Source organism: Mesoplodon bidens (genome assembly GCF_964165515.1).
Source record: "Mesoplodon bidens genome assembly, chromosome: 18".
NCBI classification, from domain to species: domain Eukaryota; kingdom Metazoa; phylum Chordata; class Mammalia; order Artiodactyla; family Ziphiidae; genus Mesoplodon; species Mesoplodon bidens.
This window is the reverse complement of record NC_138175.1, coordinates 58,489,600-58,504,363: the sequence shown is the minus strand read 5'-3', so window position 1 is coordinate 58,504,363 and position 14,764 is coordinate 58,489,600. Positions and strand designations below refer to the sequence as shown.

At 53.2% G+C, this 14,764-nt stretch overlaps 1 protein-coding gene across 12 annotated transcripts in view; it reads left to right on the top strand.

The window, feature by feature from the left end:
* ZNF71 (zinc finger protein 71) overlaps positions 1-11,197 on the top strand; it is a 29,283-nt gene extending 18,086 nt beyond the window's left edge. For 7 of the 12 annotated variants that reach the window (XM_081217349.1, XM_081217353.1, XM_081217355.1 and 4 more), the window contains one exon: positions 5,525-10,056. In XM_081217349.1, coding sequence (XP_081073475.1) covers positions 5,525-6,960 — 1,436 coding nt within the window. In that variant the 3' untranslated portion in view covers positions 6,961-10,056. Of the gene's footprint in view, positions 1-3,657; positions 3,810-5,186; positions 5,267-5,524; positions 10,057-10,813 lie in introns of those variants that run through there. The other 5 variants (XM_081217351.1, XM_081217350.1, XM_081217354.1 and 2 more) reach the window with 4 other exon arrangements.
* Positions 11,198-14,764: the final 3,567 nt, after the last annotated feature.

Below are 14,764 nucleotides of genomic sequence, written 5' to 3'. Positions count from 1 at the left end.
AATTCTGGACTATTATAAATAAAGCTGCTGTGAACGTGCGTGTACAAGTTTTTCTGTAGGCATACGCTTTCCTTTCTCTTGAGTAAACACCGGTGAGTAGAATGGTTGGATCAGATATGAGGTGTATATCTAACCTTTTAAGAAACTCCAAACTTTTTTTCAAAGCAGTTGTAACATTTGACATTTCCACCAGCAGTGAGTGGGAGTTTCAGCTGCTCCATGTGCTTGCCAAATCTCAGTATGCTCAGTCTTCTTCATTTCAGCCATTCTCGTTGGTGTGTAGTCTTATCATTATTGTAGTTTTCATTTGATATTGAGAATCTTTCCATGTGCTTATTTGCCACATGTATATTCTCTTCAGTGAAATATCTGTTCAAGTCTTTTGCCTGTTTTATTTAGTTGGGTTGTTTGTTTCCTTATTATTGAGTTTTGAGAGTTCTTTATAGGTTTATTATTATTATTATTGACATAAGTCCTTTATCGGGTAGATGCTTTGCAAATATTTTGTCCCATTCTGTGGGTAGACTTTTCTCTTTTTTGATGGCATCATTTGAAACACAAACATTTTTAATTTTGATGTGTTCAATTTATTTATTTTGTTGTTGTTGCTTGTGCTTTTGGTTTCGTATCTCAGAAACCATTGCCCAACCAAGGCCATGAAAATTTACTCCTGTGTTTTCTTCTAAGAGTGAAACAGTCGTAGCTCTTCATGTACATCTTTGGTTCACTTTGAGTTAATTTTTGTGAATGATGTTAAAAAGGGGTCTAATGTCACTCCTTTGAATGTGGCTATCCAGGCTCCCCAGCACCATTTGTTTGAAGAGAATTTTTAAATTTGAAGTCCAATTGATAAATTATTTTCCTTAGGGATCATGCTTTTGGTGTCAGATTTTAGAAATCTTTGCCTATCTCAAAGCCACAGAGGTTTTCTTCTGTATGTTGTATAGTTTTAGGTTTCATATTTTGTTCTATGATCCCCTTAATTTTTCTAATGACACAAAATGTTAATTCGAGTTCACTTTTTTGTGTCAAATAGATGTCCTGTTGTTCCGCCATGTGTTGAAAAGACTGAATTTTTCCACTGAAAAACTTCCACTGAATTTTCTCCACTGAATTGCCTTTGCACTTTTGTCAAAAATCAGCTGTCCATGTATGTGTGGGTGTAATTCTGGACTCTGTTTCATCCCTCTATTTGTCTGTCTGGACACCAGTACCACGTCATTTGACCTGCTTTCATTTTTGCCTTTGTGGCTTGTGTTCAGTCTAGGACGACTTAATCTCCACAAGACCCTTCTGTATGTTCTGCCCAACGCCCCATGAATTCTATGGTGCGAGTTACATGGCTGGTGCGAGGAGGCACTGTTCCCAGCCCTGCGTCGGCTCTGGGGACTGTTTTCAATTCCTTTCGGGTGGTTTTTCTCCAGCCTTGGGTAGCTTCTGTATATGAGTGTTCTGATCAGTCACCCAAGTCCTGGAGGGAGGACCTTGCCTGTGTCCAGAGCCCACTCTCCACACTTTCCTGCCCAGTACTCTGACCCGTGAACTTCACCTGCCTCCGTCTCTCAATTCCATCTCCTCAACTCAGGGAGTCTGCCGGGCTTCGCCTCAGTTTCCCCTCCTGTGCCGTGGCCTGTGAACCTCCCTGCGAGTAAGTTGGGTGGCCGTAGGGCCCGCCTCTTTTGAGTCCTGTGTCTCAGGAACCACTGCACTCTGTTGCCGCATGTCCAGTGTCTTGAAACCCTTTGCTTTATACATTTTGTCCTCTCTTCCTCCCATTGCTTTAGGCTGGAGGCTGGAGGGAAATCTTATCTTTGTTACTCTGTCTTGGCCACGTTTTAGAAAAACAACAACAGTCATATGTGTGTGTGCATACAGGGTGTGTGGTGCGTATTTTTTTAAAGTATGCACTGGGAAAAAATTCTAAAACTATACATCAAACTGTTAGATGGTGAGATTGCAGGAGACTTCCATTTTATGTTATTTTTGGATGTTTGATGTTTTAATAACAAGTGTGAATTACTTTGTGATCAGAAGCAATTGTGGAAATACATAATATGGGAAAAGAAACTATAAAGGACAAGAAATCTAGTACCATGAAAAAAAAAATCCACATTTAGACCAAAAGGAATGAATAACATTTTGGACGTTTGTAGCTTGTTGCCGAAATGGCCTCTGCAGACATTGTCCTGTTAACATTTCCCTTGGCCGTGGGCAAGAAGGCCCATGTCCACACACTGTCACCAGCCACACATCATCAAATGCTTTGCTTCTTGCCGATCCGATGGATGAAAAGCCATATGGCAGGGTCCTTTTAATTTGGCTGATGTTGAGCTGTGTTTGCATACCTTTTCACGAGTAAGAGCTGATGTTTGCTTTTTTGCAAATTCTCCTGAAGGGTGTTTGTGTTGTTTTTTTTAATTGAAGTAGAGTTGATTTACAATAGTGTGTTAGTTTCAGGTGTACAGCAAAGTGATTCAGTTATATACACAGGTATATATTTTTAGATTATTTTCTATTATAGGTTATTACAAGGTATTGAATGTAGTTTCCTGTGCTATATAATATATCCTTGTTGCTTATCTAGCTTATGTATAGTAGTGTGTGTCTGTTAATCCCAATCTCCTAATTTATCCCTCCCCCCTTTCCCCTTTGGTAACCATATGTTTGTTTTCTGTGTCTGTCTGTTTTATACAGATTCATACGTATTATTTTTTAGATTCCATATATAAGTGATTTCATATAATATTTGTCTTTCTCTGTCTTACTTCACTAAATATGATATCCTCTAGGTCCATCCATGTTGCCACATCTCCTGAGGGTTTTAATCCCTGAAAGGGAGGCTGCCCCCTTTTAACTGCCCCTTAACTCTGGGATTTTGCTGGCATGCTCCCTCCAGCTCTCATATTTATTCCAGAAGACTTCCAACTGTATTCACAACCGAGACTCCGCTGCCTCCCATCTCTGCAGGCTCAGGCCAGTGTATGTCCCCAGCACGTCTCAGACCCCATGCACCCCAAACCAAACCCACCATCAGCCTTCCTTTCCTCTTCCTACTGAGAAGTTACCCCCCCCCCATGCCACGGGGCCTTCATGCCCCATGCCTCCATCTGCCGTAACATCTGGGCATCACGCCACACCCCAGGGTCACTAAGCCAGGATCACTCTCAAGTATTTCTCAGATCCTTTGCTGTGGCGTGGGAAAGCATAAAAACACAGCAAAACAGTGACTGACCAGGGCCCGTGGCTCTGTGGTCATAGGCTTCAATCTCAGCTCTGCTTCTAGTATGCTGTGTGACCTAGAGTAAGTGACTTAATTCTCAGAGCTTCAGTTTCCTTGTCTGTAAAATGGGTATAATCTCAAACATAACTACATAGTTGTGGGGACCACACGGAATGATCTGTGCCGATTGCTCAGCCCCGTACTGGGCACATTGCAGGTGTGCAGTGCATGTTTACCTGCTACCTTCTGTGTGCCAGGTACTGTAACTAACCAGGCACAGGCCAGGGTCTTGCCCTCCTGGAGCTCACTTTCCACTGCAGGGCAGGGACTGGTAGTAAACAGATCAAGGGACAAAGACAAGTTGCCACGGGCCATAACGAACGATCACTAGGAAGCAGGCAAGAGGATACCAAGAGAGATCTTCCTTTCCACCGTAGGATGGAGGATAAATGCTAACTGAGGCCTGAGGATGAGCATGCAAGGAGTATCAAGGAGCCAGCAGGTGCAAAGGCCCAAGGCAGGAAGAGCTCAGCACAGACAAGGGGGTAAAAAGGGAACCGCAGGGCAAGTGTGCCTGAAGAAAAGGAAGGTGAGTCAGTCCGGCGTGGTCGGCAGGATCCAGGCTGGCTCTGTCTGCCCAAGGGCCCAGGAGGGAAGGTCTTGGCCCTGATTCTCAGTGTGCCGGGGAGATGCTGGAGGGCTTGGCCTGCCTGAGAAGATCCCCACCACTGAGTGGACAGCGCCTTGTAGAGGGCAGAGGGTGTAGGCAGGAAATCTGCGGTGCCTGACTCCATGGTTGGCTGTGTTGGAGAGATTTGGTCTGGCTCAAGCTGCTTTGCCCATCCAGTGGCACTCAACAGCCTGGATGATGGAAAGGAAGGGGCGAATCAAAAATGACTGCTAAATCTTTATTTTTAAAACACTTTTTAAAATTATGGTAAAATACATAGAACACAAAATTTACCATTTTAGCCCTTTTTTACGTGTACAGTAGTGGTATTGAGTACATTCATATTATTGTGCAGCCATCACCACCATCCATCTCCAGAGCCCTTTTCATCTTCCCCAACCTGGTCCCCAGTAAACACTCCCTATTCCCTCCTCCCCCAGCCCCTGGGACCCACCGTCTACTTTCTGTCTCTGTAAATTTGACTCCTCTGGGGACCTCATATGAGTGTCCTTCTGTGTCTGACTATGTTGCTACATCTCTTTGATGAGCCTTTCTTTCTTTTTTTATCATTTGGGGTGGGGGTGAGGGTTCCAAAATCACAAGTTTCCTGTTAAACGGGTTTGCCATACCCAAGAGGGACACAGGAGGGACACAGGAGTCTTCTGAATAGTCCTCAGCAGAACTCAGCAGGTCTGGGTGGGGGGCACACATTTGGGAGGCATCACTGTATAGAAGATACTATACAGAAGTCCAGACTCCCTTGGCGGGGCCATGAAGGCATGACATGACTTAAGGGAGGGGGGTCTCAAACTCAAGTGTTGGTGGGGCCAGGGGGGGTTTAAATGAGGGGTTGGGAACAGCTGCTGCTCCACTCCTGCTTTTTATCGCCTCATAGGAATAAAGGCTTTGTGTGGTCATATCGTCACACTTTTCGTGACATTTTTGTGTAAGATCTCACAACTTTTAAATGTTGGGAATGAAGCCATTAGGTCCACGATACAGAGTCCAGAACTCAGACTGGAAATAGAAATGAACAGGATACACGTGAGAGGGGATTGGAGACTCCGCTTGATGACCAGGAAGGGATGGATGTGCAAAGAGGAGAGGTCTGGAGCCAGCCCCACAGGGATACCTGCGCTCCATGACTGGGCAGTGGAGGAGGGGAGTGGGGCCTACGGGGCGGGGCGGGGTGGGGGGGGGAGGGATGGAGCTGGGCCGGGGCCCGGGAAGACGGCGTAACCTGAACACGCCATAAACGTCAGCTGTATTTGTATCATTTCTAATACAAAATCGATGCTCTGGGAAGCGTGACTGGTTGGGGATATTCAGGATGGACCCTGGAGGGGAGGAATCCATTGCAGAAACTCCTCACTCAGGTTTGCGACAGCCTTTCTGACCCGCCCCCTCCCCGCCCAACTTGTGTGTCTCCTCCGAGCTCCGAAAGGGACATTTCTAGTTCTCTGCTCACCTCCTAGGTGGGTTCTGCCTTCTCAAACCACGTGTGTCGTCAGCGCATTGCTTTGCTCTTAGCTTCTCCATCCGTGCCCTGTCGTTTACCGACCCCCGCTTGGGAAATTACTTCCACCCAGCATTAACCGCGTACATTTCTTCTCCTTCTCCTCCTCCCCCGCCAGACTTGGAAATGAGACCTGAAATGAAAGAACCGGACCTGAAGGAGGAGATTTCGGAACACAGACCATCCGGGGCCTGGGGTTCAGCCCTGGACGGAGCGCGGACGCCGGGTGACAGGGTGGAGTCGCGGCGGGGAAGCGCTAGGACCTGCCCGGGGCGGCTGGAAATCTCCCGGGAGTCGGCCCCCGAATGTCATGAATTGCAGGCGTTCGTTAACCAGAGCCCCACCCCGGCGCCACCCAGGTCGGGGGGTCCGAGAGAAGCAGGGATCCACCCGTTTGCCATGCGGGGCAAGAACGTCGCAGGTAACTCAGACCTTGGTAAACCCTCCAGACCGGACGTGAAGAAGAAATCCTACGACTGCAGCGAGTGTGGCAGGGCCTTTGGCCGCAGCTCGTCGCTGGTGAAACACCAGCGCATCCACACCGGGGAGAAGCCCTTCCAGTGCGACGTGTGTGGGAAGCACTTTCTGGAACGGTCGTCGCTGACCATCCACCAGCGGGTCCACACGGGCGAGAAGCCGTACGCGTGCGGGGACTGCGGCCGCGCCTTCAGCCAGAGCATGAACCTCATCGTGCACCAGCGCACGCACACCGGCGAGAAGCCGTACGCGTGCGGCGTGTGCGGGAAAGCCTTCCGGAAGACCTCCTCCCTCGCCCAGCACGAGCGGGTCCACACGGGCGAGAAGCCGTACGCGTGCGGCGAGTGCGGCAAGGCCTTCCGCCAGAACATGCACCTGATCGTGCACCAGCGCACGCACACGGGCGAGAAGCCGTACGTGTGCGGCGAGTGCGGGCGCGCCTTCAGCCAGAACATGCACTTGACGGAGCACCAGCGCACGCACACGGGCGAGAAGCCGTACGCGTGCGGGGACTGCGGCCGCGCCTTCAACAAGAGCTCGTCGCTGACGCTGCACCGGCGCAACCACACGGGCGAGAAGCCGTACGCGTGCGGCGAGTGCGGCAAGGCCTTCAGCCAGAGCGCCTACCTGATCCAGCACCAGAGGCTGCACATCGGGGTGAAGCCTTTCGAGTGCGGCCAGTGCGGCAAGGCGTTTAGCAAGAACTCCGCGCTGACGCAGCACCAGCGCATCCACACCGGCGAGAAGCCGTACGCTTGCTACATCTGCAAGAAGCACTTCACGGGCCGCTCGTCCCTGGTGGTGCACCAGATGGGCCACACCGGCGAGAAGCCCTACGCGTGCGGCGAGTGCGGGAAGGCCTTCAGCCAGAGCGCCTACCTCATCGAGCACCAGCGCATCCACACGGGCGAGAAGCCGTACCGGTGCGCGCAGTGCGGCAAGGCCTTCATCAAGAACTCTTCGCTCACGGTTCACCAGAGGATCCACACCGGGGAGAAGCCCTACAGGTGCGGCGAGTGCGGGAAAACCTTCAGCCGGAACACCAACCTCACGCGGCACCTGAGGATCCACACCTAGGGAGCTTGGGGCGCCCCAGTCTACACCAGGTGGGCGGGGTCCTTAGCACGGGCCGTCGGCTCCGGGAGTTCTCAAGTGGGGGCCCAGGGTGGCGCAGCCCCGCGGCTCTTAGGAATTGTGGGGGTCTTGGTTCCCACGCGCTGCTTCCCAGCCGGGCGTCCACACCACCGAGCCGGAAGGCAAGTTTCTCCGTGCCCAGTGTACTTGGGAACGTTGCAAGGTTGGCTGTGGCTGGTAACTCACGGGAGTTCCAGGAACGGAGCGCGTCAGGGTTCCAGACCAAGCGCTCAGTAAATTTTAAGCGCTGAGATGGAGCCTCCTGTCGGTCTCCGTTCCGATAGTAAAGTTGGGGAGAGGCGTGCAGGACTTGATAAGAGCGTGGGGACGTTTCTCCCCTTGTCACACACACCCTCGGTCTAGTCCAGACGTAGGCTGTCTGTGAGTTTCCTCTGGGGAAGAGCTAGCGGGGACCCTTCGTCGTCCTTCCACATCCCAGCCCCCCTGCGGTCTCCCTAAACCGTACTGGAAGCCCCCTCCCCCCAGGCTAATAAGCGGTAGAAGTTGGCAAGTTAGTGAGAGGAAAACAGTTTTTTTTCAGAGTAAGCGATAACAGTAACCGCCTTGGCTGCCAAGGTTTCTCATAGTGGTCTGTTAAATTCTTTTTTTTAAATAAAACTTTTCATGAGGGGAGACCGATGTCATCTTAAACAGTCATCAGGTGAGAACGATACAGGTGCCAGGTGTGCTGTTGAAGTCGGCTCCAGTGCTTGTGGGCGAGGGCGGGGAGCGAGTAACAACGGGCTTGATTTTCAGGGTTAAATGCTTCACCGGATTCAACAAGTTGCGCAGCTGAGTCTCTTTACATAGTTATGTTTTGCAGTTAAACTTGGACTCTCCTAAGGCTGACCTGAGCTCTGTGTACACATAGAGTTCCCCCAGTCTCCCCTCTCTGGGACCTTTTCCACCACCTTTTTATTTTAATGTTCTGTGCTACTGGTCGCAAATGTCCTGGCGTGTCTGAATGTCCCACACTTCCTGACGCCGGGATTCACAAAGAATAAATAATTCATTTTAAGCAGCCACTTATATCAGTAAGCACACTTCGTGTTGTAGGTAGGAGAGACAGCCATGTAGCAACATGGACAGTGTTTGAATGTCTGTCGGGGGCAGGCGTCAGGGTGGACTTGATGCAGACGCGCGGCGCATCGGAACCACAGCACTGCCTCCCCGTGGGCCCCCCGCTCTCCCTTCACGCCCTGGCCTCGTCCTCAGGCTGGCGTCCCTTGTGGTTTCGTGTTGGTTTCCAGCAGCTCCTCTTGACACACTTCCTGAGTCTCGTCCAAATGGAGACAGACCTCTTCCTGTCATTGGCAAAAAAGCCCTACGCTTCATTCCGCTGGACTCACCAGGGGCTGATTGTTCTGACCAGAGAAATGCCATGTGCTGATTGGCTTAGATATGGGTCTCACCCTCATCCTTGAAATAGTAGCTGTGGAAGGGGAATGAATGGGAGTGACTGCCCAGATCGGCCTGAAACCACTGTCCACCCTTGACGTGGGTGTGGGGTCCATTCTGCCCAGTTCACCAGTCGGGGAGAAGTGGGATGACACGGAGGAGCCGGCCCCAGCGTCATCGGATGGCCTCTCTGGCTTTTGTTATGACAGTGAGGTCCTGCTGCGCGTGACACTTTCTTTAGGGAGCCTTCTCATTGCCTCGGTCACCATGAGAGCCCCCGGTCCTGGCTGTCCCCTGTGCTCTCTTGACCACGGGATGGGGGCAGGGCCCAGAGAGGCTGAGAGGCTCCAGGTCACATCTGTTTGCACCAGCTTTCGTCGCCATGCCCCCATTCCCGTCGGCAAGAACAGATGTCATGTGACCAGGTTTCCTGCTTGGTGGGGGCAGGGGGGGCAGGGGTGGCCGGGTGAGTGACTGTGACGCACAGGGCAAGTATGAGCCTTGGGTGGATAGAAGGTGAGCCCCAGCTGTGAGCGAGTGAGTTCCTTCTAACCCTCTGTGCTGCGGTTCCCTCTGCTTTAAAAAGGGGGCAGTGGGCATCTCCGAAGTCGATTGATTGTTAGGATAGTCGGGGGCAGGCTAAGCTGCAGGTCCTGGCAACACAGAGCCTCAGACAACAGAGCCCCCAGCCTCTCTATCTCTCTCCTGTTGCCTCGCTTCTCTCTCAGTCTCAGACCAAAATATCCACCCAGTCCCACTCCTTGTGGTCACTTAGGACCTACATCCCGTCCACCCCTGAGGACACAGGGCTGGTCAGAGCTGGCTGCCAGCTACCATGAGCGTTCCAGCGGCAGGTCAGGGGAGGCAGCCTGGAGGAGGTAAGTCTGACCAACACCTTAGCACCAGACCGGAAGTGGCCCAGTGTCTCCCACTGTCTGCCATGCCTTTGACAGCTGCCTCCCCTCAGACCTACATGGAGGCTGGGAGGTGTCATCCAGGGGTGTTTCCAGGACGAAGTGGAGACAACCATCCCTCAGGCTGCACCCTGAGGACCTGTCCAGGCAGATCGTGCAGTCAGGCAGAGGCATGAGGCATGGTCTTTCAATAAAATGAGCACATGGAGCTTGGCAACCTTCTAGGCCCCCCAGTAGGAGCCAAGAGTCGGGGTCTCTGACGGTTTGGCCTAGCAGCCATGTCGCCACCCTCCTCCTGTGCTTCCCTCCCATCACCTCCTACTCATGAGATGGGACACTCAGCCTCTCCCTGCTAGACCTTTCCACACCCGGCCCAGTCCTCTCATCAAATGGGAAAGGACAGAGAGGAGAGGTGTGGGAGCACCCTCTTCTCTCAGCGCCACCCGGTCCCTGGTAGGTCAGGACAGAGACCTTGGACAGAGACAAGCCCTGGGGAGTTATCAGAGGCCCATGGTCACCATCCAGTATTATTCACTGAGGGCCTGGACACAGATCCAGAAGCTGGTGATGGCCAGGAATCTCCTGGAAGTTTTGGAATTTCAGGAGAGGTGCAAACCATCCTCTCTCAAATCACAGATTTATGACCCCCCGACATACTGGATGGGATTCTTGTGAACATAAAGTGCTTTGAGTCAAGCAGGCTTATTGTCTAATATATGCCTCATCCACAGCCTTAATAATCTTATTATTTTACTATTGATAATAGTGCTCTATTGTTGTTATCATTAATTAATAGTAAATAATAAATACAGTGCTCTATTAGCAACAGTCAAATAAAATATTAATAAGTACTATCTAGAATGCTATTATTATCCTGGTTTTTCAGCTGAGGCTCAGAGTACTAATGCTTTGCTCAAGATCTTGGAGCTGAAAGCTTTTATGTGCAATGTTTCCATTTCCCAAGCAGCACCAAATTCCCATATTTAAGAAATGCTACTTGGGCCAGGCCCAAGCAGGCCACACCAACGACATCTGGGGCAAGAAACAGATTGGACCCGTGGTCTGCAGCCCCTGCAGAGTGGAGGAGTGATCAAGTGGGCTCTGGGGTCCGGGGATCCTGGGCTCAACCACTAGTACTGGCCCTCACCCAGTGGTGAACCTGAGCTTGCTCAGTGCCTCCTTGTCTGTTCAATGGAGGTGAGGCCTGACCTCCCACACAGGGTGGAGGTGATGGTGCGGTCACAGAGCTGGGTCAGCATGGACGAAATGCAGCAACAAACCCCAAAGACCTGGGGCCTAATTCCTTGCAGCCGATCGTAGGAGGATCTCCACAGGGTGACTCGGGGGTCCAAACTCCCTCTACCACCTTCAGCTCACCGCCTCTGGAAACACCCTGGGGTCGGCATCCATGGGGTGGATGGGGGAAGGGCCGGTGGCAAAGGCCCAGCCTTTTCTGGACACATCCCTCTCCTCACCTTCCACAGGGAGGAGCGGTCCATGCCCCTTCCTGGATGCAAGTGGGAAATGCGGCCTCTGACAGGACAGCTGCGTCCCAGGACTAACTCCACACCAGGAAGGAAGGAAAGTGAGGAGCGTGGGGGTCGCTGTCTCCCCTGCCACCCACAATGCCAGGTGGGTGCTCACGCTTTCCGGTAACATGTAGACAGCAGCTACAGTTGCAAAAGGCTAAGTTTCTAGGCATTTAAGGATGTTATAGATTGCATGTGTTCTCCCCAAATTCATATGTTGAAATTGTAACACCCAGTAACTTCAAAATGTGACTGCATTTGGAGATGGGCCTTTAAAGGGATAATTAGGGTTCTGTGAGGTCATATGAGTGGGCCCTAATCCAATGACTGGTGTCCTAAGAAGAGAGAGAGAGATGCCAGGCCGCACATGGGCAGAGGGACAGCCACGTGAAGAGGCCACAGGAGGGCCGCCGTCTGCAAGCCAAGGAGAGAGGCCTTAGGAGGAATCACCTCTGCTCCCACCCTGGCCCCGGACTGCGAGAGAAGAGATTTCTGCCATTCAAGTCCACTGTGCTGTCTGTGGTCTTTTGCCATGGCAGCCGGAGCAAACGGATACAGTGAGTGAGCTACAACAAGCTCCCACTGGACAGACCTTTCTGGCAGAGAGGCCGGATCCGGCAGTGCATAAGCAGCCATTTAACAGAGAATCACGTTTATTCCCGGTAAAGTGCCAGGTACACAGGTGATGTTCAGCACCAAAGACAGCAGCTGGTCTGAGCCACAGTAAGGGCTTCCCTGTGGCTCAGTGGTTAAGAATCCGCTTGCCAATGCAGGAGACACAGGTTCAAGCCCTGGTCCGGGAAGATCCCACATGCCGCAGAGTAACTAAGCCCATGCGCCACAACTACTGAGCCTGCGCTCTAGAGCCCATGAGCCACAACTATTGAGCCCACGTACTACAACTACTGAAGCCTGCACTCCTAGAGCCCGTGCTCCGCAACAAGAAAAGCCACCACAATGAGAAGTCCGTGCACCACAACGAAGAGTAGCCACCCCTCGCTGCAGCTAGAGAGAGCCCACGTGCAGAAACAAAGACCCAATGCAGCCAAAAATAAATAAATATATATATTTTTAAAAAGGCCTAGAGGGAAATGAAAGAATGGAGCCGGCCAGTCTCCTCCACTTAGTCCCAGGAGCCCACCTGAGGGAACCACCAAGAGGGACCATGAGACCAAAAGGGTTTTGCCAGCCTGTGCTGAGGAAGGGTGTGGAATTCCACAAATAACTGTTGGTTGATGGCAGGGGTTGGCCAACCTTTTCTGCAAAAGGCCAGAGACTATTCTTTGCAGGCCACAAAAGCTCTCTCTGTGTTGTATTCTTTTCACTTTACTTTACAACCCTTCACTTTATTTTACAGTGTGAAAGCCATTACCTCGGGGGCCATGTGAAAGCAGGTCTGGCCCCAGGGCTGCGGTTTGCCAACCCCTGCCTGATCTAATCTCTCCCCTGGGAACGGGGATAATTTTTGGAGCCTGGTGCAAAACGGAAATATGGGGCCCTCTGTCCAGAGATTATTAAGCATTTCAAAATGGTGACTGCAGAGCGTGAGACTGACTGTGGGCCAGGCCCTGTGTGGTTGAACAGGTCGCACACTGCTGAAGTGGGGCGGCTGTTGCCTGTCCTGAGGGAATTCTCAGGAATGTGTCACAAGCCCCAAGGGCGTCTCTTGACATCCCTAAGTTAATTCTAAAGTGATGACGGGAGGAGGCTGAAACTTGGCCGCCTTCTCAGGCCTGACCTGTGACAGGTTATCTGGGAGGGTGGGCAGAAGGCTGGGCTCCCTGGCGGGCACCCCTGCAGCAGCGTGGGTCTTCTGGTGGCAGGTGAGGGTCCCGGTGCGCCGTCAGCGTGGGCTGGTGCCGGAAGTCTTTCCCACACTGCCCGCACTGGTAGGGCTTCTCCCCTGTGTGGATTCGGCCGTGCTGGACCAGGGTGGACTTCCGCACGAAGGCCTTGCTGCACATGCCACACTGGAAGGGCCTCTCGTCACTGTGGATGGCCTGATGCTGGAGCAGGAAGGACACCTTCCGGAAGCTTCTCCCGCATTCGCCGCAGCGGTAAGGGCTTCTCGCCCGTGTGGACCTGCAGGTGAATGGAGAGGTGCGCCTTCTGGCTGAAGGTCTTGCCACACTCCGTGCACTCAAAGGGTCTCTCTCCGGTGTGGGTCCGCCGGTGCACGGTGAGGTAGCCCTGCTGGCTATAGGATCTCCCGCAGGCGCTGCAGTGGAAAGGCTTCTCGCCCGTGTGGCTGCGCCGGTACACCACGAGCCGCGCCTTCTAGCTGAAGGCCTTGCCGCACTCGTAGCACTTGAGCGGCCGCTCGCCCGTGTGCGTGCGGTGGTGGTTGACCAGCTCGGGTTTCTTGCGGAAGGACGGGTGGGGCCTCTCGCCTCTGGGGGCCCACTGGTGCCCGAGGAGGGAGGAGCACTTGGTGAAGCGCTTACCGCACAGGTCACACACGGAGGGCTTCTCCCTGGTGTGGATGCGCCGGTGCGCCTGGTGGGTCCACCAGGTTGGTGATGAGGGTGAAGGCCTTAATGCACTCGCCGCACTTGTAGGGCCGCTCGCCGGTGTGTGCGCGCTGGTGCCCGAGCAGCTGCGTGTTCTGCACGAAGGCGCGGCTGCACTCGGCACACCAGTAGGGCCGGTCGCCCATGTGGTTGTGCCGGTGCACCGTGAGGTTGGCAAGCTGGCAGAAGGCCTTGCCGCCCTCGGCGCACGTGAATGGCTTCTCGCCAGTGTGGACGCGCCGGTGCGCCGTGAGCGTGGCTTTCCTGCGGGAGCGTCTCCCACACTCGCCGCACGCGAAGGGTTTGTCCAGGGCGTGCCCACGCTGGGGCTGCGCCAGCTCAGTGCAGTGCGCAAAGGCCTCCCTGCACTCCTGGCACACACAGGGCTTCTCAGTGACGGCAGGGGCTCTCCCAGTTGGGATTCCGCGAGCCGCACTTGTGGGGTCCCCTCCCTCCTGGAATTCCTGGCTGGGGGTCTCCTGGCTGATGCTCTGAAGGGGCCCTTCCTGAAGCTGTCCCGGCCTCTCCTGATGCACAGCCCCAGGGGCAGCCCCCTCCCAGCTCTTCCAGGTCCAGCTCAGGGGATACTCCTGCAGGGACAGCTTCCACTGGGCCGTTCCTCTCCAGTCTAGACTCCATTTCTGAAAGAGATGGAAAACACGAACGTCACCCATGTCACCTACTCCCAGAGCTGGAAGGGGTGAAGGCTGGGGGCTGGGAAAGCAAAGAGAAGCCTCCTCAAGTACTTGCTAAGGGCTCTAGAATGAGGTCTAGTGTGTGTGTGCAATGGACAGAATGTATGTGCCCCCCCCCCAAATTCATATGTGGAAATCCTAATCCCCAGGCGATGGCATTAGGTGGTTGGGAGGTGAGTAGGTCATAAAGACAGGGTACTCAGATGGGATTAGTGAGAGCTCTCTCCTTCCTCCTTGTGAGGACACAGCGAGAAGGGGCCGCCGGTGAACTAGGAGGAGGGCCCTCCCCAGAGCCCCCCGTTTTACCCAGGGAGCTCAAGTTCTGGAAGTTCTCGAGCATCACATCCTGGTACAGGTCCCTCTGAGGCGGCTCCAGCTGCTGCCACTCCTCCTGGGGGAAGTTCACGGCCACGTCTTTGAATGTCACCAACTCCTGTGACAGCAAAGATGTCTGGTTCAACCAGGCCGGCAGGGCTGGAGGAGCCAGGGAGGTGGGGCAAGGCCCTGGCCACAGTGGGTCCTCCCAGGGAATATCCCCCTCCCCCAGCACAGAATGGCACTGGCACACAGTAGGTGCTCAAGAAACGTCAGCTGTCATTAGGATGACATCATTAGTACAGGGCTGGGACTAGATTTGGTTTGGGGCTTCAGGGCTGTGTGGCGGTCCCCAAGGCCATCCCAAAGTTTGATGATTCTCTGTG